This window comes from Aphis gossypii, chromosome 2, assembly GCF_020184175.1.
Source record: "Aphis gossypii isolate Hap1 chromosome 2, ASM2018417v2, whole genome shotgun sequence".
Lineage (NCBI taxonomy): Eukaryota > Metazoa > Arthropoda > Insecta > Hemiptera > Aphididae > Aphis > Aphis gossypii.
The window spans coordinates 30,086,350-30,109,468 of NC_065531.1; the positions used below are offsets into that span (position 1 = coordinate 30,086,350).

The following is a 23,119-nucleotide window of genomic DNA, read 5'->3' on the forward strand; positions in this document are numbered from 1 at the left end:
TTTATATTTTTTTTTTTTTTCATAGAATATAATATGTCTAAATATTAAAGAATAGTGCAACACGTTACACGGGTAATTATTATTTAGAAAAAAACCTATATTTAGAAATGTTTTGAAATATTTTCAAATAAATATAGTCAAGCTCAGTATATTTGAGTTGCAATGTTGCAAATAATATTAATAAAATTTTGCCAATTGAGAAGTTATATCGGTTAATTAATAATTATATTAATGATTGTCATTAATATAATTGCCTAACCGAAAATAGACAGTAGGTATCTGTTATTATTAATTATATTAATTATATTAAATACATATTTTGAGTTGTTATACATTTCTATTGGTTTCTTAAAAAATGCATTGCGTAGAATTGTGTTGAGTAAACAAAATATTATTACATCATTAATCATAAAATTTTAAATAGATTTGTATGTATATCTGTGTATTAAATAATAATTTTGATTATTTAAAATATTAAAACAAGTAGAATACCTAGTTCTATGATCATTTTATTTATTTAATATTATGTGTTGAGTAGTACCTATACAAGATTTCATTTAAGTTTTTTTTTATATTAATATGAATATATTTTTATGGATTTTGTTTCTCAAATTTTTACAAAACCAAAAAATTACATATTACAATTAATATTTTGTAGTAAATTTGTTAGTTTAATTTTTATAGCTAAGATTTAAAATTTTATTACAATGTTCCTCATGAGAAGTTCTTACTACATAGGTATCTACAACCTAACTTAAATATCTAAAAAATATACAAACACAATTGTTTTTTATAAAAATCTAAAGAAGTTCAACATTAGACGAAATCACATTTACATTTTCAATAATAAATAATAATATTTAACTATTTATATAATCAGCTGTTCTATAAAATATGCTCAAGACCTAAAACAAGCTAAACAATTTTTTTATATCAGGTCAATGTGAGTAGAATTATACCAAATATGTATGCAATGTAATATCATAATATAAAATAATAACAAACAATATAAAATACTTAATACTTATCAAACCTAAAGTGTTTGGCGATCTTATAGGACTTGGTTTGAAGGAGGCTTATTTATTCCCATTAGTCGTCCAATATCCACATAGGTACATATGACTAGGCAAGGTATAATTAATATTAAATGGGTACTTCAAATTTAAATAATAATTTTTTAATAAAAATTAGAATGTTAAATAAAAATAACATAATTAATAAAATGTTTATTGTTTGTTTAATAACAATAATTTTTTTTTTTATTAGCTACAAAAGTTTTATACATAATAAAAATAAATATTATACCATTTATAATATTTATACAGCAGTAAGAATTATTTACGTCTCCTAATTTACACAGACTTCAGTAAGCAGTGTTGCCGTTTCTCAAACAAAAAATGTAACTTGTATGTTTTATACGAACATTAGTTATAGGTTTTTTTAATATTTAATTATATAATGTCGTCTATTAATAAAAAATAATCATTTAATTATAATTTGCCAGCAAACAAAATTTTTGATAAATATGTCCATTGTTGTTATCTTAACAACTGACAATAGCACGTATACTTCCTATTATTTTACCAATATTTATTATACCAAATAATATTACATTACAAAAACGTCCGTCTGGGCGGTGACAAAATGACAACTGGCTCACTGTTCTTGATAACGAATTGATAAATGACAAGGTTCAGCGAATTAAAATACGATTCCTGATTTCGTCATAGTATTATTGTCTTTTTAATCTTTTCTATGTTTATTGTTTTTTTATTTTATACTATTACATTTATTATAAATTTTTATTACCTAGTTTAATTAATACTTTAGAGTTTATATGCAAGAAAAAATATAATATATTTATAATCTTTCAGTTCAATAATCATCATTATACGGGTATCCTGAACGCCATCAATAATTCCACAGTCTATAACAATTTTTTTTTTGTTTGACATACCTACTGAAAATCACGGTCAACAAAATGTTTAAATCGAATTTTGAAAAACTTCTCGGTAAGTTGAAATGTCTTGATCGTAATACTATTATATTATTGTTTATTATAATACAGTACTTATGTTTGATCTAATTTTACAGATAAAGTGACCAGCAATTTGTTATTAGAAGCAGATTGGCCTACAACATTGGAAATATGTGACACAATACGTCAAAAAGATGTTCAGTGAGTAAAATTATATTTAATACTTGTTTAATATATCAAATAAAATCAAAATTTAAAACAATAGAAGTATGGTAATGGTGTAATATGATAACCAATATGTTGAAAATATTACTTGTTTTATATAATAAGATAGGTGATTTGTTAAATATTTAATATAGTCCTTTCTAAGTAATATATATATATAAAAAGAATAATAATAGTGTTTTTAGCTTAATGGACCTTTGCACAACACTCAATTTATTGTTAGATAGGTATGCAAGGTAATAATATTATTATGAATAAATTATTGATTGTTATAGCATGAAGTAATACAAAAATTTATTTAAGATTTTTAAATTTAAAACTTGATTATATCGTTCCATATTTTTGTACATTAAAACATTTCTGACTATGTTTAATACTCTTACTCATACTACCTATGTCTCAAAGTTTATCACTCATTACATTCACTAATTTCTTTATTATTTTATTAATTAAAAATATCCATGGTTTAATAGAAAACTTAAGCTGGTTTGATAACTATGTCATATCTAAAATATCTAGTAAATTGTGGTAAATGAAAAATACCATGATGACCATGACTCATTATAACATAATTAAAGTAACAGTACATTACAGACAACATAATTATGAGCCTGATTTTAGTTCTATCAATTCTAGAATAATTATTGTATTAGAAAAAAAGACAATATAACTGAACTACACTTTAATTTTTAATAATTATACAACTTAGGTATAGATGGTATTTATCGAGGTATTTATGTAGAGATATGCAAAAATACATTTTAAGATTAGAATCTATAAGATATGAAATGTATAGGTTATAAATCAAAATCATTTTGAGTCAATAAATGTACAGAAAGATGAATTTTCATTTGGTTTTGCATATCCTTCTAATGAGTTTGAGTATTAAATAAAATACATTGGTGACTTAGAATTTAATAATCCTATAGAATAAAGACCGATAGTTAGTGGCACAGTGAGCTAAACATTTTTCAGTAAAGAAAATTAAATCAAGGACTCACCCACTACTATAAACACAAAATATGGTTGAAGGAGTGGCTAACATAAATTTATATAACTAATTATATTTCTTATTAGTATTGACTGACTACCTATTCAGTATCATATTTTATTTACAATTTAGGGACACGCCCCTGTTTATAAGAAATGTCAAAGGCAATTGCCTCTTTTCGGTATTGTTTAATATAAGAGTATTTAAACATTATAGAAAAGTATTTTAAACAGATTAAAAGTTCAAATATTATATCATTATATTTAAGGGTATTAAATACTTATAACTTTTATCATACACTTATTAAAAACTTATTAATAAGTACTAAAAATATAAATAATATCTTTCAGACCAAAATTTGCACTCAATGCCATTAAAAAAAAACTAAATAGTCCAAATCCTCACACAGCTATGTATAGCTTATTGGTAAGTATTTTTTGAATTAAAGAATCGTATTTCTTAAAAGTAATTATTTATTATTTTTAGGTTTTGGAATGTTGTGTTAAAAATTGTGGTCAATTAGTACATGATGAAGTTGGAACTAAACCTTTTATGGAACAAATAAGAGAAATTATAAAAACAACTCCACATGAAAATGTTAAAAACAAATTACTTGAACTATTACAGACTTGGGCATTTGCTTTTCGAGCTATTCCCAAATATTGTGCTGTTCAGGTAAATTTTCTTGTCTGTATATATTATTGAAATATAATAATTTATAGTTCATACTATTTTGTATTATATACATATGTATAAGTGTATTACATTAAAAAATAAGTATTATTATATTGAACATAATATTTTGTATTTAATCTTGTTTGCATGTTTTCATTGTTTTATTTTCTCTGACAGGATACAGTTAACATAATGAAAGCTGAAGGGTATACATTTCCTGCACTTAAAGAAAGTGATGCTATGTTCAGTTCAGATGTAGCTCCTGGTTGGGAAGATTCTGATTGCTGTCATAGATGTCGTGTTAAATTTGGAATGGTTCAACGCAAAGTAAGTTGTTTTGTTTAAAGTTATTACTAAAAAAAGTATATAAATTAATATTGCTATGGATATATATTTTTGTTTTTATTAGCATCATTGTCGTGCTTGTGGACAAGTTTTCTGTGCACAATGTTCATCACGCTCTTGTACATTACCAAAATTTGGTATTGAAAAACCTGTGCGTGTTTGTGAAGCTTGCTTTGAAAAATCACAAAAGTACAAAATTCAATTTAATTAAATTTATAAAGTATATTTTATTGATATATTCTGGAACATCTTCAAATTAAATTATTTTTTACTTAACAAATTATGAATACTGTTTTTAAATATTTAATATTTTTATTCATAGATAATATTATTTAAATTTAATTATTATTTATTTATAATTTTTAATTTAGACCGCAAACAAACAAAGGATCAGAAGATTTACCTATAGAATATCTTACTAGTTCTTTGGCTCAACAAAATCAAGTAAGAATTATTTATTATTTGAGAGTTTACCTTGGAACTGGTGGGCATAAAAGTGTAGATCTATAATCAAACAAAAAACATTTTTTATTAAAAAAGATTTCTTTTTTTTTTTTGTCTTTGAAGATCTGTTAATTATATTGAAAAACTGATTTGCCGATAGAGTTATAAATATTAAGAGTACTTTCATATGTTGTTTTCCTTTTATAAATTTATAACACAGAATTTGTGTGCATAGAACTAGTTTTATGGTATTATCTTTTATTATTATAGTGAATTGATCTAGGTTTTTTTCTGACACATTAATAGAAAGCAATGTCCAACACCATTTGTCAATAATTAATGCAGATAATGTTTTATCTGAAAAATGACTGCGTTCCACTGTGTATTAATTAAGCATTGTTTAACTCGTACAATCTACCAACATCCTATAATCTAATCACCCATCTATATCCAACTCTAATTTATAGTTCACCACTCAAAAATGTCACTGCTTCACAGTTTCATTAAATTTAAGAATTTTTTAGTAGAATACCTTACATTTTATAAAAGATCTTGAAAATGATTTCCTAATATAAAAATTTCAAATATTTTTAATATGTTTAAAAATTATAAATTTAAAATTTTTTTTTACTATTATCTGTTCTAAATCAGATTTAAAATTAGAATTCAAGCAATCTTTAAATGTTATCTATTACAATTAAATTATATATATAAAAATATATATATATTAAGCTATCTCTATTCCTATATGTCATACAGTATTTTCTACCATTAATTATTTTTATTAAAAATTATAGATAATTTACTACCCGTCAAATTGAAAACAATAACTAAATTTGGTGTAGAATTACAGAAATTTGATTATTGTATTAAATAAGTAGTGTGAATACTTACTTAATCACAAATTACCATTTATTTTGTTTTATTTTTTATTCTTAATAAACTTCTAATACTTTAAGAGTAACATTTAGGATACTTAGTATTTAATTTAAGATTTTGAATATAAATCTGAGATTTAACTATAGTCATACTCTAGTTAATCCTAACCTATAATTTAGGTTGTTAACCTAACCATAGTAAGAAATTATTTTTAAATTATAACTGAATTTGATATCAAATTTATCCTCAAAATTTAACTTTTTATATAAAATATATTAATTTGTTAGATACCGGCGGGCAATAGAAAAACAGAAGAAGAACTAAGAGAAGATGAAGAATTACAGTTGGCTTTGGCTTTATCCCAATCTGAAGCAGAACAACAAAAAGTAATTTTAACTTAAAAATAATTAAATTTTAATTATTTAATATTTATTATTTATATATTAATATAAAAATCAAGAAATATAATAAGTAATAAAATGTTGTATTATGTATAATAATTTATACTTTCTAATAGGCAATACCTTTTATGAATTCTACTTCAATACCAGCCACAAGATTATATTCTTCACCACCAGTCGTAAGAGTTTTAAATTTAATGACTTTTATTTTTTGGTAAATATTAATTATTTAATTTTTTTTTCACAGACTGAAAAAAAAGTCGAGGTTGAAGCTGAAGATGATCCTGAATTGGCACGTTATTTAAATCGTTCTTACTGGGAAAGTCTGAAAATGGGAAATGTAGCTAAGTCGATGCAAACAAAAATGGCTTCAACAAATGTATATTTTTCATATTTTCATATTTTAAATTATGTATGATATTTATATTAAATTATCTATTAAATAATTTAGGTGAATACCATTGAGTCACCAAACAATCAAATTAGTCCAGCTATGAATAACGAACAATCTGATGATTCTGAGGAAATGGATATGTTTATAACTTCTGTTAAATCACAGTTAGAAATTTTTGTTAATCGTATTAAATCAAATTTAAGCAGAGGTAGAACTGTTATTAATGGTGGTTCGTTGGAGACATTTTACTCTAAGATTACACCTATGCACCAAAAGTTATTGCAATATATTCAACAACAAGATGAAAAAAGGTGTAAGTATAGACTATTGTTGCTTAGGTTGAAAATTCAAAAAGTAGTATTGGTCAATACTGAAATTGTTGCAAACCAATAACTCTAATTATGTGTTAAACTTTATTAGTTTAAGGAGAATATTTATTAATTTAAGTAGATGGCTATTGAATAAAATACAAACTTGAGGTTTACAAACAAGAATTCAAAATAAATAAAATAATTTATATTAAATAAAAAATATGTCTTTTTTAGTATATTTTGAAAGGTTGCAAGATAAATTAGTTCAAGTCAAAGATACACGGGCTGCATTAGATGCAATGAGAGATGATCATAAAGCTGCGATTCAACAAGAAGCTGCTTTTGCTGAACAACAGAGGCAAATTCAGTTAGCCATGAAATTAGATGTATTGAGACAGAGAAAACAACAGTACCAACATGTAATTTCCTTTTAGCTTTTGTTAATATTAAATTAAAATGTTTTATTATTGATCTGATGTCTTATAGTATCAGCATCAAATGACTCTTCAACAAGTTCAACAACAAGAACAAGAAATGGCAATGAGAATGGAACATCAGAGACAAAACTATCTTAATAGTAATATGTACGGTCCTAATTCTTTGCCAAGTATGCCCACTGCACCTAATCCTTACATGTCACCTGGTCCTAGTAAGTAACAGATACCATTTTTTTTTTATGGCTTATTAGAGGTTGTTTAGACCCATAGTTATTTCTGCTATGTCTTGCCACACATAGGTCCATCTTTTTCTCATTCCTGATAACTAGGAGCTTCAAGTTTTCTCCGACTTGGTTGCTCCGCTGCTTCCTTGACCGTCCTCGTTGTTTTGTTTGTTCGGGCTCTCGTGTTGTAAATTTATTTACTACCACTCTTTATACATGTGTTGTTCTGGGTTAATTGTTTTTTATAATAATTTAAAATATAAACATTTAATGTATAGTTATTTAAAAATGTAGAAGTTTTTAATAACAATCTTAATTAACTTCTTTAAGTTATATATGAAAAGTCTCCATTTTATATTTTTTAGTTTATTGGTTATAAATTATAATATAATATAATTTATTTTTATTATTTAATAAATTATAATAACTATTCATACTTAAGTTTATCAACTATGTCTTACAAAGAGTATATTGTTTATTAAATGTTTATACAAATACTATCAGTTTGTTATTTTTATTATCTCATAGATTCATTGATGTCATCTCAAATACAAGACAATGGTGTACGGTATCCGCAGTCAACAGAACCGGCTCACTTTCAACATATTTCTCAACCTCAAGGTATAAAGTATTAGATAGAGTAGATTATAATGATAAAAATAAAAACATTTATGAATTTGCAGGTTTTGTTTCTGCAAGACACATGATACCTCAAAATCCAAGTTCAATCCTAAACAACCAACCAGTGAATTTACCTTCTAATGAGCCCAGTAGCATGTCACAAGTCAACTCAAATATTCCTCAGCCTATTTATCAACCACGAATGGCACCTATGACAAGCACGATTAATTCAGCGGTTTCTGTTAGTCCATCAATGAATTCCATGCACCAACAGCCGCTTCCTGGTGTTGGTCCTCACACACAGCCAATGATGCCCGGTCATCAACAACCCCAAATGCCAAATATGGGTCCACCACAACACTCGCTTCCTGTCGGACAGCCAATGATACCCAGTCAACATCAACAGCCAATGTTGGGTCAGATGTCTTCTATGCCTTATGGTGGACCAGTTCATATGGGACAGTATGGTGCACACCAAATACCTAGTCAGCAAGTAAATCCACAGCCGTCCGCTCCAAATCAAGTAGAACAACCTAAAGTTGAGCAACCCCAAGTTGCAGAGTTAATAAGTTTTGATTAATTAATTTAATGTTTTGCATTCCAAATATACACATTTTTAACATTTATTTAAAATTAACATTATATTATTTTAACTTTGTGGGTATATTATATTAAATTGTTTATTATATACATATTATAAATATTATAAATTAAAAAAAAAAATATATATATATATATAAATAGTGCATTAAGAATTAACATGGAAAACAACCTTGTCAAACTAAAAGATAATTTATATAACTTGTATACACACATACAATGTTATTATATACAATGTTGAGGGTTAATCATTTCATAATGTCTAGAAAAATCTTATTGGCAATAACATTGCATGATTATCTTACAAATATTTATTATTATGAAAAAAACTTTAGTTTTTTATTTCAACCATAGTAAGGTGTTCTGGTGTATGGAGTTCGGTTGTCTTCTTCTTTGATTTTTTGATAATAACTGTAGGTCACCCACCACATGTACACGTAAACACCTGTAAAATATGATCATGAGTATTGTTAAGTGTATGTATATTATTAATTCCTAGTATTTTATGACTTAATTTATATTATACTTACACACACACAGCAAGCCAATCACCAGAACTCCAATGCTAGTGATATAGAATTTATGGATCAAGAAGTCAATGCTGGTGTATATCACAGATATGACTAGTCCAATGCATAACATAATCGTTAGTACTATCCAAGGAAGCATCAATATCTTCTTTCGCTAAAATAAAATCATCATGATGAAAGTACATTCATTTAATTTTTTGTTTTCCATCATCTGTTGCTTACCATAAAAATCCCGGCCAATAGCAGAGATGATATCAATATTGTCATAAGCAGGTTGATAGCGACAATGATTTGTACTGAAAATAAAATCAATATGATAATATATTACCTATGATTATTATAAATAATAATTGTTTAATAAAAATAATTTGGACTTAGTAAAACCTAGTAAAAAAGTATTATTACCAAATTACAACTTACACTTGAGAAAAACATTTTTTATAGGTACTGTGATTTGATAGTGTAGTTATTAGGTAGTTAATTATTTGATAACAAAGACTTACCGACAGATTTGGGTAAGAAATCTATGACGATGGTCTGTATTTTGATATCGGTTGTCAGGAGCACGATTAAAGTGATTATGGCAATCACCTGAAAAAGAAAACAAAAGAAAAACCATTAAGCATGTGGTGTCATCCGATTTGGTAAGTGTTGTACAATTAATATTATGTACCTATACCGGCTATACCAATATTCCCAAACATACGGTTATAACTTATAAGATATTACACTTGGGACAGTGGGAAGTTTCATAGATGATAGATTTTTAGGTTCTGGATTTGGATTTTTAAAATTGAATTATTAGATAGGTATAAGAGGACACCACAAACTTGCCTATATACCAGGGGTATATATAGGCAATTTTAATGATTTTTTGAGAAGAAAAATTAAAATGTTTAATTTTATCTAAATTTTAATTTTATTAACATAAATTGAAAAATAGTAAACATCTATGCAAAACTCGAACTCTTGTGAGTGTGGGGGGGGAGGGCATCATCCGGATCGTCGCTATGTTTTTGGTTCGTAATACTACTTTCTCAGAATAATAAAAGTATTTTTAAAGTTTTCTAAAATTTCGGTTGATCGTATTGACAGATAATTACTAATTTTTCTTTATTTCCATCAGCAGGAAAAAAAAATTAATAATAATGTTCAATTTTTAGAATTGTACCTTTAATAGGTATTTCATGAAGTTAGTATATCTGTATAATTTTGTCTTTGAAAGAAACTTTGAAAGAATGGACTTTTAACCTTTCTGTAATTTTCTTTGTCTAAACTACAACAATAATTTAACATTCCGATAGTTCTGTTGTCGATATTTTCAACGCGTTTAATGTTTAACTACATAATATTATATAATAATATAGTTTATTTTATTTTGTTTATTATTTCGCACTGCTTTTTGGTTTTTTTCGAATTGCGCAACAAACATTAATGAAAATCATTATAAACATTATTGGATGTGTATAATTCAATATTGCTCCAAATATCTATGCCTATCAATAGCATATACCATGTAACTTATCACTGTCGAGAATACCCAAATAACCTAACCTTGCGACCAGTCCGAAAATAATAAGTTAAAGAAAAATCGACGAAAATAAATTAAAATGTCAGAATTAATGGACAGCGCAACTACGTTCATAGCTCGTGAAAATATTAGCCAAGGTTTAGGGCGTTGAACACGAATTGATCGCTTGAAAGGAAAATATTTACATTTTTGCGTATCATCGTATTATATTAATATTACACTTAAATTTAATAGAAGTTTCGAATAAGTTGTAATTTAATATGATTGAAAATTAATTACCTATTTAAAATGAGTTATTAGTATTAATTTTAAAAAGTTTGAAAACGTTTTCATAAGACTTACGCCTTACATTGACTTTGTTTGCTGTATTATTCGATGTTTGTTTTTTTTTGTGTTTAGATAACCAATTTTTTCTTTTGTAAAATCATTAATATTATAGAAAACGGACAATCAACAAAAATATTATCATAGGATAATTTTTATCCAGTGACTTGCGATACCTAAATTTAATCATATTATGAATTTTACTTTTACGTAAAGGTGTCCTGTTTTATTTTTATAACTTTTTAAGCATATTAATATTAAATAATTTATAATATACGCTTGTATCTACTTAAAAATGAAGTTCTACTTTTATGAAACTTTTAAGTTCTAATCATATTAGATGTATATGAGTTCGTATAATATTAGCTTCATATCGCCTTGATGCAGAAACAGGCAAGTTTCTAAACGTCATTATAACACTTTTACTGCATGTGCCTGCATCGACCATACTTTGATAATCACTTACAAAATAATTTAAATTACATTATTTTTGTTAATTATTACTATAATAACAATTACACTAAGATATATTATGACGTTGAAATTAAACATCACTTAGTTAATATTCAAATATGAGTACCATTTAGATTAAACCGAAAAGTCGATTTAAATGTAAATAAAATGTTCAAGCATTTGTTTATTAAAAAGATAGTTTTATTGTCTACCTATGTACATGTCACGTATTATAGGAAGTGCATGTTTAAACAGATATTCGATTTAAAATTTAAATACCTTGGGAATGGGCGTATTGAATATAATAGAAATAAATGCAATAATAACACGTAAATGTTTTTCAATGTCAAACTTGTTTTGTTTTTTTTTTTTAATGGCGCAATTTTACTATTCAAAGATGTAATAAAGCGTCTTTAACGATCTACAAAAACACTATTGCGCCTATCGCACTAACTTACACACAAACGACATTTTAGCATCTACCATTAAACACGTTAAAATAAGACCATAACAATTAAAAACAAATACGTCTAGCAACGGTGACGAATGATGATTAATTACAATTATACAACAATTGACATTTTAAATTCATCTAAATATTTTTATAACGTATTTTGAACAATATTATTATACGCAAGTCTACGAGCGTATAAATGTATAATATCGATCCCGTCGATTTTGTAACGATTTCACTTGATGGAAGTGGAACGATAGGTTAGGCTACCTGTTCATATAATAATATTGTCCACCAATCGACAAAGCCACCGATTGATCCCGCCTTAATATTATAATATTATGTAAATTAAATACTTATAAATTAAAAAATATTTAAAATTATAAACTTTTAAAGTGCCAATATATATTATTAAATATGATTATACATAATCGATTTAGTTATCGATATTATTATATATTTTGTATCATATCAATCATTACCTATTTTAAATTATTATGTATATAGGTATATTTAAATGATTTGCCAATACATATCCAGACCCACCTACTTTTTCTAAATAATGATAATGCATTTGAAATAAATTAGGCAATAGGCCTAATATAAATAATATTGTACATTTACAAATTTAGCATTAAGACTTGTTTATAAATTAATTATTTTAACAAAAAATTAAACAAAATGTTTATACGTAATACATTGATATTACTATATCAAGTCATAATAGATATACAAGCCATAGCCCATAATAGATGAGTATAGGTATATAAGTTTTTCAAAACAGGAAGGTTCAATGGAATCGATAAATATCCATGTTTATTGTTAAGTTATGTTATTTTTCAAATTTATTAGTTTTAACTTTTCATTTTTATCCAAAGAAACATACACTCATACAAATTATTGTTCATTGATTGATGTGTAGTATCCTTAGTATTTATAGTTAGCGATCATAAATCTTTCTAAAATATTTGTAGTATACCAAAAAATGTCAAATTGGTTCGTCCATTAAATTATAAGTCTAGACCCCAATCTTTAAAATGTGAACGCTTATATTGTTATTGCAGTTATTAATCATTACTTATTCGTTTTTAAATAGAATTACGATAATCGATAGAATAAATTATAGTAAATTATCGGTTATTATCTATTAAAACTGTGCCTAACGTTGATGTTTAATAGTAAAAGCATTTTTTTTTTTTTTTTTTTGAAAATATTAACGTGTACTTATATATTGTTATTTATTCTGTTTCGTCGAACCGTTTGGTCGTATAGTTAAAAAGACATTTCCATCGTCCTAAATATTGTAACATTTTAGTGAATATGTGCCAAGGAAAATAATTATTAATACATCTGGTGGTTGACCTCTATTATTAATATTATAATTTATAATACATTTTGATTCCAGACGTCAGTTTCCCTCGTAAAAATTCGTTTAAAAATTACTATTTATGGGTCGGTGTATAAGAGCGCGCGCCTATATATATAAGTGTTTGATTGAGTGTTCTGTCTTGTACACAGGCACACGGCAGTGTATATATAAGAAACCATCATCTGATAATCACTATTGGTTTCGTCGTTAGTCTAATAGTACCAAAATGATAAATAAATAAACATAGTATATACTATATACATGTATATTGAACAAACAATTTCTCGTTTGTATACGCTCGTACAATCAACCATCGACGTGCTTACTATGCTAAATATAATACTTGTTATCGTCTCGCAGAGCAACTGGCAGAATATCGAAATGCGCAATAATAGTAAAGTATGTGGATATAAAAAACGTGCTGTACTGCTATAATACGTCATGATACACAATGTACTACACACACATAATATACACCTTAAAGCTAAGTCTAATAAATTTTACTGTTTATCCAGTCTCGAATAAAAAATTTTTAATTGCACGTGTATCAAAATCATGCAGTCATCTGAGAACAATAATTTTGGTGTGAAATTAGTGTTGGAAGTTTCGCGCGTAATCTACATGACTAAATACTATAATATTGTAATCACTATAAGTTACTTATACTTTATTAGGTAGGTAGTAAGAAGTACGTTATAGTAATGCAGTATGTTAGTGTGTATAATCTACATAAATATTTTTAAGGATTCATCGATTCCGCTAATGTTACCAATTTTTACTAGTATTCATTGCATGTTTGTTTATTCCTTGGTTTTATTATTTAGTTGAAAAATAAATTTGTACTTGAATTTTATTTATCTTTTAAATTTTTTAACTGCTAATAGGTAATAGCAATATCAAATTTTGATTAATATACAACACAATTTTTAAAAAGTCGTCTGTTAAACATAATTTACAAGAACAAGAGTGATTTTCATTTAAAAAAATAAGTTATTGTTGTCAATTGAATAAATTCATTATTTAAAGAAAAAATTAGGGTGAGCATTAAGCATTTTTAGTTAATCTCCCATTACCCTGTAATACATTACTTCCTAAACAATCTCAAATTGTTTAATAGAATAATATTATCAATAGTATATCTATGTACCTACGTCATTAGTAGGGCTCGGATTTATAAGTGTAAATACCTACATATTTTTACTGTGACTATAAATAATTTAATTTAGGCAAGAGATAAATTTATTTCAAATGATTTATAATGAAATGAGTTATACTTGATATTATATATTTTTATATACCTCGTCATAAAAACATATTTTTAAATATTTCTCTCGATATTTCCACTTTTTCTTAAATATTAACACAATTTTTTTATATATACATTTTTTTATATATTATGTAATTTCGTAACACTATTGTTAGGTTATCGAGTTTTATGATCTAGACAAACGATTGTCAATTTATGTCTATTCAAAAACAATTAAACTATTCAGCAAAGATGATAAAAAATATAATTTAATTCTATATCTGTAAATTTTAGATTTATGGAGGATATAATAAAACAACTAGAAAGTAGAAACATGTAAAATGACTTTATTTCAAAGTTTAGGACTCATAGAAGAAATTGTAGAGAACATAAAACAAGTAAGTACAAAGACCCATTGGGAGTGGTTGTTAAAGAAAAAATGCATAGTGTATTAAATAAAAATCCTAGTTTAAATTCAATAAAATTAATGAGAGATGTCCATTGTGGAATAAATAGAACATTATTGTAAACTGAACTCACTGTTTCGGACATTTCAAAAATGAAATTTGCACCAAGTAAATCAGTTAAGATTGAGCGTTCCTTCAGTCGGTACTCGGTATAAATCTGTATATTACGGCCAAACCCTAGAGCATTTGATTTTGACAATTTTAGTACCTATATGGTATCTTATTGCTTCAAGATCAAGGAGAATAAGGTTTAATATCATAATAATTTTAATTCGATTGTCTTATATATTTTTTATATTCATATTTTGTTATTATTTTTTTTTAGTATCTAATAGTTTTTTATTTTGTACATTTTTATAACCTTCCATATTTTCATTTCTTTCATCATACATATTTTGGTTTTATTAATACATATATAATTTGGCGCTTTAATCGCTAGTAAAAATAACCGATTGAAATTATGATTTGTACTTTTTGATCGGAATTTCTACATAGTATTTTAATGGTTCGACTGGTTCACGAATTTGCGATTCGATATGTTGTTTTAAACTACGCATGTACTGACAAAATAGATGTTCCTTTTGTCCCAATAGAAAAAAAGTTTGATGGAACCGATGAATTTCCATATTTTTGTAATGATACAGCTAGGCGAATGTTTGGGTTCACTTCTATAATTCTATGGATTATGTTTATGTCCCTCAGTCCCTGTACTTCAAATTTATCAACGAGTTTTTTTTTAACTTTTTAATCTTAAAACTAATATTTATATATATTAATAAAAAAATATATTATGTTTATTTATTTTTCCAAGTAGGTTGATATGTAGGTACATTAAAAATCGATTGACATCTACATCATCACATAACAAGACAAATCGATTAAGTACTGTAAGCCAGAAAATGTGAGGATTTTGCTTAATGTCCCATATTCATAATATGTCTAAGTACAACCAGTGAGACCGGTTTATATGGATCGAAAATTAAATAATTAGGTAGAGGAATTTTTTGTTGATAAAACTGTATACAATAATACAATATTACAATATTTCTATATTGGGTTAAAAAATTAAACCAATTTATAAAATGTAAGGTTCTAAATATTAAGCTAAATGAGTATTTTTTAATAAATACATTATAATAGTAACATTTATGTTTAAATTTTTAACCAAAATATAATATTCCGTATACATTATACAACTTAAAAAATGATGTATTTTTTAAAAAGATCTGAAAAAATGTATTACTACATGTAAACTCAATATTATTATTAAGATCAGTTTTTTTTATATATTTTTATAATATTATTTTTCTTTAATATTTTTTTGAATTTTTAGAGTACATTATTGATAATTTTAATTAATTAAATAATATATTAATGTGTACACTTTTGTCTGTAAAGTGGGTTATTAAAATATATGTACTTTTCCGCATGGTAGTAAATTAAATTTTATGTTTACAGAACTTTTATTACGTGGGTTATAATTTTTGAAAGGATTCATTTTAATTTTTCAAGTGGAAAGCTAAAAGCTATTTTAAAATAATAACAGTATGTATAATTTTATAAGTTATAATATGACTCATAAGCCGTAACCATTAACAACTTTAAGCTTTTAATAAAATTCGTTAACGCAATTCGAAATAATTACAGGTTTTATGCACGATATTCAGAAAGTATTTTAAATGTCATTCGGGAACGTCAAAACTTGACGTCTTAACGAACGTTAAAACGATAGCACATAGAAATATATTATAGATGGGTACAAAAAAGAGCTTAAACATAAAAAGTTTTAAGCTACGAAAAGTTTCTTCGACATAATGACTTAATTACTACGTTTAAAGAATATTTTTAATGATATTAAACCAACGTAGTTACGTAATAATTATTTTGAAAAATTTCGATACAAATTTTGAAATATCTATTAAAAAAAACTGCATGAATCAACAACATGTTCGATATAACAGTAATCTGTCTTTTCCCTTTCATTATTGTTTTAATTAAAAAAAAAATTAAAAAATTATTAAAAAAAAATAGAATATTTGATTTATTTTTTATACAATTGTATAAAATATAATATATGCAATATAATGTTTTTTGTGTTCATTATATTTTTATAATATTATTCATCAGACATTCTTTTATACTGCTATATATAATTTATTCATATAATTTAGATAATCTGATTATATAAAAGTATTGGTTTATTAGTTTGAATAAAGTACCTATTAATAAAAAAATAGTTATTAGCGTGAATAAAAAATAAAATCTGTTTAAAAGCGTGCAAATAAGTGCAATTGTGTTTGATATAGCACATACTGATGTATTATTGCAATATAATGATTAGCAATAATTTATGGACACAGATTATTTTGTTTCGTGTAATTTTAATATTTTATTATATTATCAAAGTTTGGTATTGAAAAAACCTGCAGATGTAATATTTTCATTCGTATATTAGGTTCTATAGTTTTATTGTTTATATTATTTATAGTGCTACTTTTTATACTTATTATTATTATTGATAAGATTCACATTCACCTATAACATAGAATTAGTGAGATTTTATTATTGTACTAGTATTAATAATTATCTATAGATTTAACTGATACAATTATAACCTATAATTGAATATGCATATTGATACCTACCTACTTAGAATTTTTAAAAGAAACAAATTAGGTTATACCTAAGTACATTAATTTAGCATCGGTATCGTGGAAACATTTAATTATATAATAAACAAAAAAAAATTATTAGCATTATCATTAAATATAAACAATGAAATTGATTTTCTGTGAATATTATTTCCATTAACCGATGCGAATTCCTTCCTTATATTATTGTTTAGGTATTATACAACTACTTACTATGGTTTTCGGTCGAATTAATCATCATGTAATAAGACATGCCTACTTACTGAAGAGTTTGAAATATTGTTTTAGTTTGGTATTGGTTTCACTTTTATTTTCCCTCTTTAGTTGCACCTATCAAAAGTCAAAACTGTAAGTAAGTAGATAGGCCGTAGATATGATAAACGGCGAGTTGGTGAATAACAAAATATAATGTCATAATTCATAAGTGATATAATTCAATTATTATGTATCAAATTTGATATTAACGTTAAATAGATTATACGTACCCTACTATGAAAAATATAAAACGACAAATAGTTAAATAAATGAGTTATATATATAATTAAAATTTAAGTTGACAATGTCCAAATCATATGGTTTTTTAAATCAAAATAAATTAGTAAGGTTTTTGTATGATTAAAAATACAATGTTACCCTTAATATCAGTACTACCCCTGTATATTATATGAATAAATTTAAATTCTATTTTAGAAGTATGATATTTAATTATTGATTTTAATTAATAAATTGTGGAATGTGTAATGTGTATAGCATTATCAAATTAAACATCTTTTATAATTATATCTAATCGAGTGTGGACTTTAAGCTAGTTAGCAAATATAATGATCAATAAGTCAATACTAATATCTATATTGTAAATAGTACCTATAATTGAAAGAAAACTTTTGCTTAAACTAATTAAGTTAATTTTACGATAGATATCAAACTATTACATTTGGATGTGGTGTAGATATGAAATTGGAATATTTTCAATAAACAAATTCACAAATATACGGTCGTTATTAAAAAAAATTTGAAACTTTAAACAGAGCTTAATCGATGTGTCAGGATATGGTAATTTTTATAATATAGGTACTTATTCTAATGACCAATTTTAATTAGATTTATATATGGTTGACAATTATATCAAGTACCTGGGCAAATTTACATTTGCAATTGCTTCGTTTTGTTTACTAGGTAACTAATTAAAACATTTATGTAATTGTATAATCAATTATCAATGATCACTTTTTTCGTAACTTATATCAATACAATTAAACTAGATACCTTAGTACACATATACATATTATGTATAATTTTATAATGCAATATTATAATATGTATTATGTCGATAATATTAAAATCAATTCGTATGAACATTGGATAGGTATATACGAATTTAAACTAATTTAGAAATGATGGACGTGTTAATGAATGTACGGATTAAAAGCGTTTGCACATTATCATCATCATAAACAGAAAATGAGTAAAATTGGTTTATTAAAAATAGCGCTTACGATAAACTGAGTATCTTTTATTTTTTTTTTTACTATCTAGGTCATAAAAACTATTTTTCTGTTTAACTGGAACGAGCTCAATACCACGGTCATACTATACAGACGCCGCTGTCACTGGCTACAGTGCCCTTTAATAGTGACTAATATACATCACTAGTGTCGCCCTTGAACTTTAGGCGTAACCTAAACGGTATTAACGACTTTTGGTGTTGTGACAAGTTTAATAATACGACGATGATTAATAATAAACACGCCGGAAAGCAGAGTATAAGTGTGATGTATCTATACGATGGCAGGTATTAAACCTAATAGTGTTTTAATGTATTTTAGGGACACTAATATAATATTATATTATGATGTGTACCCAGTTAGGTACCTACTCATATGAATAACTTCATAATGTTTTAACGTGTATGAAAGAAAGAAAAAATCGTTGTTGTTGTTATTATGATTATTATTATTGAGGTTGTAAAGTTATTTACTATTCCGTAGACGCCGCTGATGATGGCTCCGGTCTTGAGCGGGCAACCAAGACACGACGTGAGCAACGGGAACTTTCGACCCATCTCGGAGACTGCGTTTACTACCGATGAACGTTGGTAACCAAGTACTTTGCACGCTTCTATCGGAAGTTTTTTAGCCGACTGGCGCACTACCGAGGAGTTAAAAATATAATCGATTTAATAATATATTATTTACGTATGTAGTGTGTGTACGCTTTTATTACACTATTATCGTAATTAATTATTATTTACCACGACATATGTGAACACCGTGTGCACACGCGACAAGCTCGCCGGCCGCTCGAAACACAACTGCACACCGTATTATTATTATACAACTATACAAGTGAGTAGGTATACGACGACACTCCACCGCCGCCACCACCGCGCGCGGTCGGTTGTATGCTGCCGCGGACCTTGTAGCGAGTGGCCCATAAATAGACTTGATCGTTGGCGAAAAAATAAAAATTGCGCTCGCCGTCCGGACCTACCTCTCCGGACATCGCGTGTATAATGTAAAATAATAATAAAAACTTCGCCACGAGGCGATGATAACGTTTAGGCGTATACTATGTATCGGAATCGATACGGTCCTTATTTTTTAATAATGAAAACATTTTTACAATAACGCCAAATAGACTTTGGGTCGCGTGTTTAATCGAAATTCTAACCAGGGACGCTCCAACGATGGCTACCCTCACAGCCAAAAAAAAAAAATGTCCGCGGGTAATAACCCGTTTAATGTAATAACAATACACTATATTATAATAATAATACACATTACTCGAGTCTCCAACCATCCAATCAGCCCCAAGTTTTAGTGATGTATAAAAGTGAATCCGCTACGATATTATAATATTATGTCCATCGATTTTGATAAGGACATAATACTATTTTTGTCGACATTTTAGCAATATGTGCACTGCTCGTTAATTAATTATGAAATTAGAAACTGGTACTTTTTTTCGCACCGATCGGGATTTTTAAAATAGGTATACCGGGGTCGTGTTCGTAAAACCGGTAGTGTCCCGGCGAAATCGGGACAAATGGCAATAGAATGACCGTGTGAAGTTTGTCGTCGTTTCGATGCAGCATATTTCGTACGAGAGTTAACCGATTGCGCTTAAAATGACCTTTTCACATACCTGGGTACCAATTATCACGCTCAAAACATTTTAAGTCAATCGACTTAGTCAACTGACCCCAGTCGTGCTTTGCTATTTTTAGGATCGATAGATAAATCGCGTTAAACCATAACAGATGATCCTTTAAATTTAAAATAAATACTAGGTAATTTATTATACTCAGTACAACCAGAACGGCTAAACACAGTAGGTAGGTGTTAAATAGGTTCCGAGATAGTAGTAACAAAGAAGGGTATTATATAAACTCTAGCTATTCAATTCACGAGGTAAGAATACTATTTATCCATGATACGAAATTAATAATAGGTATAACGATCGTATTATAATGAATAAATAATAATATAATATGAAGTAATAAAATAACTGATGTATAATATATGGTTCGTGGAAGACAGGTATACCAGCAGGAGTCTGTGGTACAGCACTGGCACCCGATCTTCGGCCGAATCAGTCGTGTTAGTTTTTTATTTTTATAAAATATGTTATAATAATGCAATGTTATAATGTAGCATTAAATCGGGGAAAAAAATATTTTTCATATGGTACTTGAAGGTGAAACTTAAAAGTAAGCTCAATCGGCGTATTTTAGGCGTAACAGGTAGGCACGGAGCCCAATAACAATCGGTACTCTGATCCTAAAATACAAACGTTATTTTTTGAGCGACTAGTCCATACCCTTGTGTACATAGGTACAAAGCATAATATGAGGTATATTAGTCGCTATATAATGTATACATATACGTACTATTATGCCACCACAGTGTTACATACGCCGACGTATGGTCATTGTACTTAACGATACCTATATATACGTGGGCCGTGAAAACCTTGAGAGAAAAAATATCCACACACACACACACAACGGCTCTTCTCCACCGACATCGCCGCCACACCCACCCCCGCTATCAAAGCAGACTTCAAAAAACATCACGCGCGTACCTATACGCCTCTAATATCATATTATCATTATTATTATTATTTCTTCTCCTCGACGTCGTCCGCGACCGTAGTAAAAAACTCGTTCTCCGTCGGATATTTTTTTTTTTTTTTTTTTTACCTCGCTGTACATACGACGCATATATTATAACGTATCATCTTAATGCTATCGTACAGTCTCACCGGCGATTCAGCTTGCAGCCCCGCCACTCCTCCGAGATCGTCCCCGTGGGCTTTCGATCGCGGCCGGTGGCGGCACACGAGATCAATGTCAAACGGCGCCGTCGCCGACGGGATTAATGTTTTGTCGCACTGTATATATACGAGCACACGACTGCTGTTTATAATAAGCTACAATAATATTATCGTATTATTATGTATTTTGTAGCCTGTAGGCGCCGACTAGCATATTTTTTTTACAATTCCGTTATTTTAACTCGTACAGAGTTTAAATAATAAATATATATATATTTATCGTATATTATATAGTATATAGGGATTGGGAGAAACAGTGCCATAGGATCCCAAAAAATCCGAGCCATAATAATTGTTCGTTTTTACATAGACGTTCAATGCCAACAGGTGTTATTGTGTTTTTCGAATGTTCAAATTTATTATGTTTTGAAATGTTTTATTTTAGATTAATAAATAGTTATTAAATAATTAAATAATTACCACGGTTAATATTATTTTTATGACATTTATGCTTGTGGAAATTACTTAAAATATCTATCATATTTCTAGTGAGTCCTGGAACACGCGAGTACAGTTTTTTTCAAACATGCGGAAAATCAAAAATTAGTCAAGGATGATTATGATATAACAACAGTTGACTTATCTGTTTTAAATACTTAATTATATAATATTACAGTTTATAAATCACTTAAAATCAGTTAGGTTTGAATAAGTATACTAATAACAAGAAAACTAGTTTTGAAATAATAATAATATGCATTAAAACCTACATAATGTGTTTGTTATTACTTATTTTTGTTATTTAATAATACATTTATATTAGTATTTTTACAATTACATGTATTTATAATACAGAGAAAAATATATATAAAAAAAGTAAATATTTACTGTGTGTATATGAAAAAATAACAAAAATATAGATACTAAACTGCTTATCTAGTGTAAAGATTTTTTAAAAGTGTATGAGATTAAATAATTGTCTGGTTGAATATTTGTTGGCTGTCAATAATTTTAGCACTCCCGAAAGCCAGAAATTAAGGCGTAATTGCGTCTATGGACAGTATGAACAGCGCTAATAAATTGTTGTACACTTGTAGTGCCTAACACAGCATTCGGAGTATCATATTATTATAATATAATATTAATATTGCATGCAGTGTTTGTAGTATCAGATGGTATAGTTATGTCGCTATTTTAGATTAGAATACCGTAATATATTTTTGTCGCGTGCAATATCATTCTAGTCGTATCGCGTGCTCATCATTGCGGAAAACGATACGCGTCAGAAAGGGCG

General features: G+C 26.9%; 2 protein-coding genes and 1 long non-coding RNA gene across 4 annotated transcripts; 2 read left to right on the plus strand and 1 right to left on the minus strand.

Moving 5' to 3' along the window:
* Positions 1-1,722: 1,722 nt before the first annotated feature.
* Positions 1,723-8,664, plus strand: LOC114127336 (hepatocyte growth factor-regulated tyrosine kinase substrate). Its single transcript, XM_050200391.1, has 15 exons — positions 1,723-2,012; positions 2,095-2,179; positions 3,545-3,620; positions 3,681-3,869; positions 4,047-4,196; positions 4,279-4,403; positions 4,586-4,658; positions 5,825-5,923; positions 6,055-6,117; positions 6,186-6,317; positions 6,390-6,645; positions 6,878-7,062; positions 7,130-7,292; positions 7,833-7,925; positions 7,988-8,664. Exons 1-15 carry the CDS (start codon positions 1,982-1,984, stop codon positions 8,503-8,505), a joined length of 2,238 nt encoding a protein of 745 aa, XP_050056348.1. The 5' UTR covers positions 1,723-1,981; the 3' UTR covers positions 8,506-8,664.
* Positions 8,533-19,955, minus strand: LOC114127337 (uncharacterized). 2 transcript variants are annotated; one of them, XM_050200393.1, is made up of 6 exons: positions 19,802-19,955; positions 19,529-19,698; positions 9,559-9,646; positions 9,278-9,351; positions 9,056-9,209; positions 8,533-8,970 (listed from the first exon to the last, which is right to left on the minus strand). In XM_050200393.1, exons 2-6 carry the CDS (start codon positions 19,610-19,612, stop codon positions 8,870-8,872), a joined length of 501 nt encoding a protein of 166 aa, XP_050056350.1. In that variant the 5' UTR covers positions 19,613-19,698; positions 19,802-19,955; the 3' UTR covers positions 8,533-8,869. The 2 variants fall into 2 exon arrangements, with proteins under 2 accessions (XP_050056350.1, XP_050056349.1); XM_050200392.1 differs by having other exon boundaries at positions 19,529-19,879.
* On the plus strand, positions 15,796-16,869 carry LOC126549924 (uncharacterized). The gene is made up of 3 exons (XR_007603897.1): positions 15,796-15,890; positions 16,358-16,444; positions 16,547-16,869. It is a non-coding gene; the product is annotated as an uncharacterized LOC126549924 (long non-coding RNA).
* Positions 19,956-23,119: the final 3,164 nt, after the last annotated feature.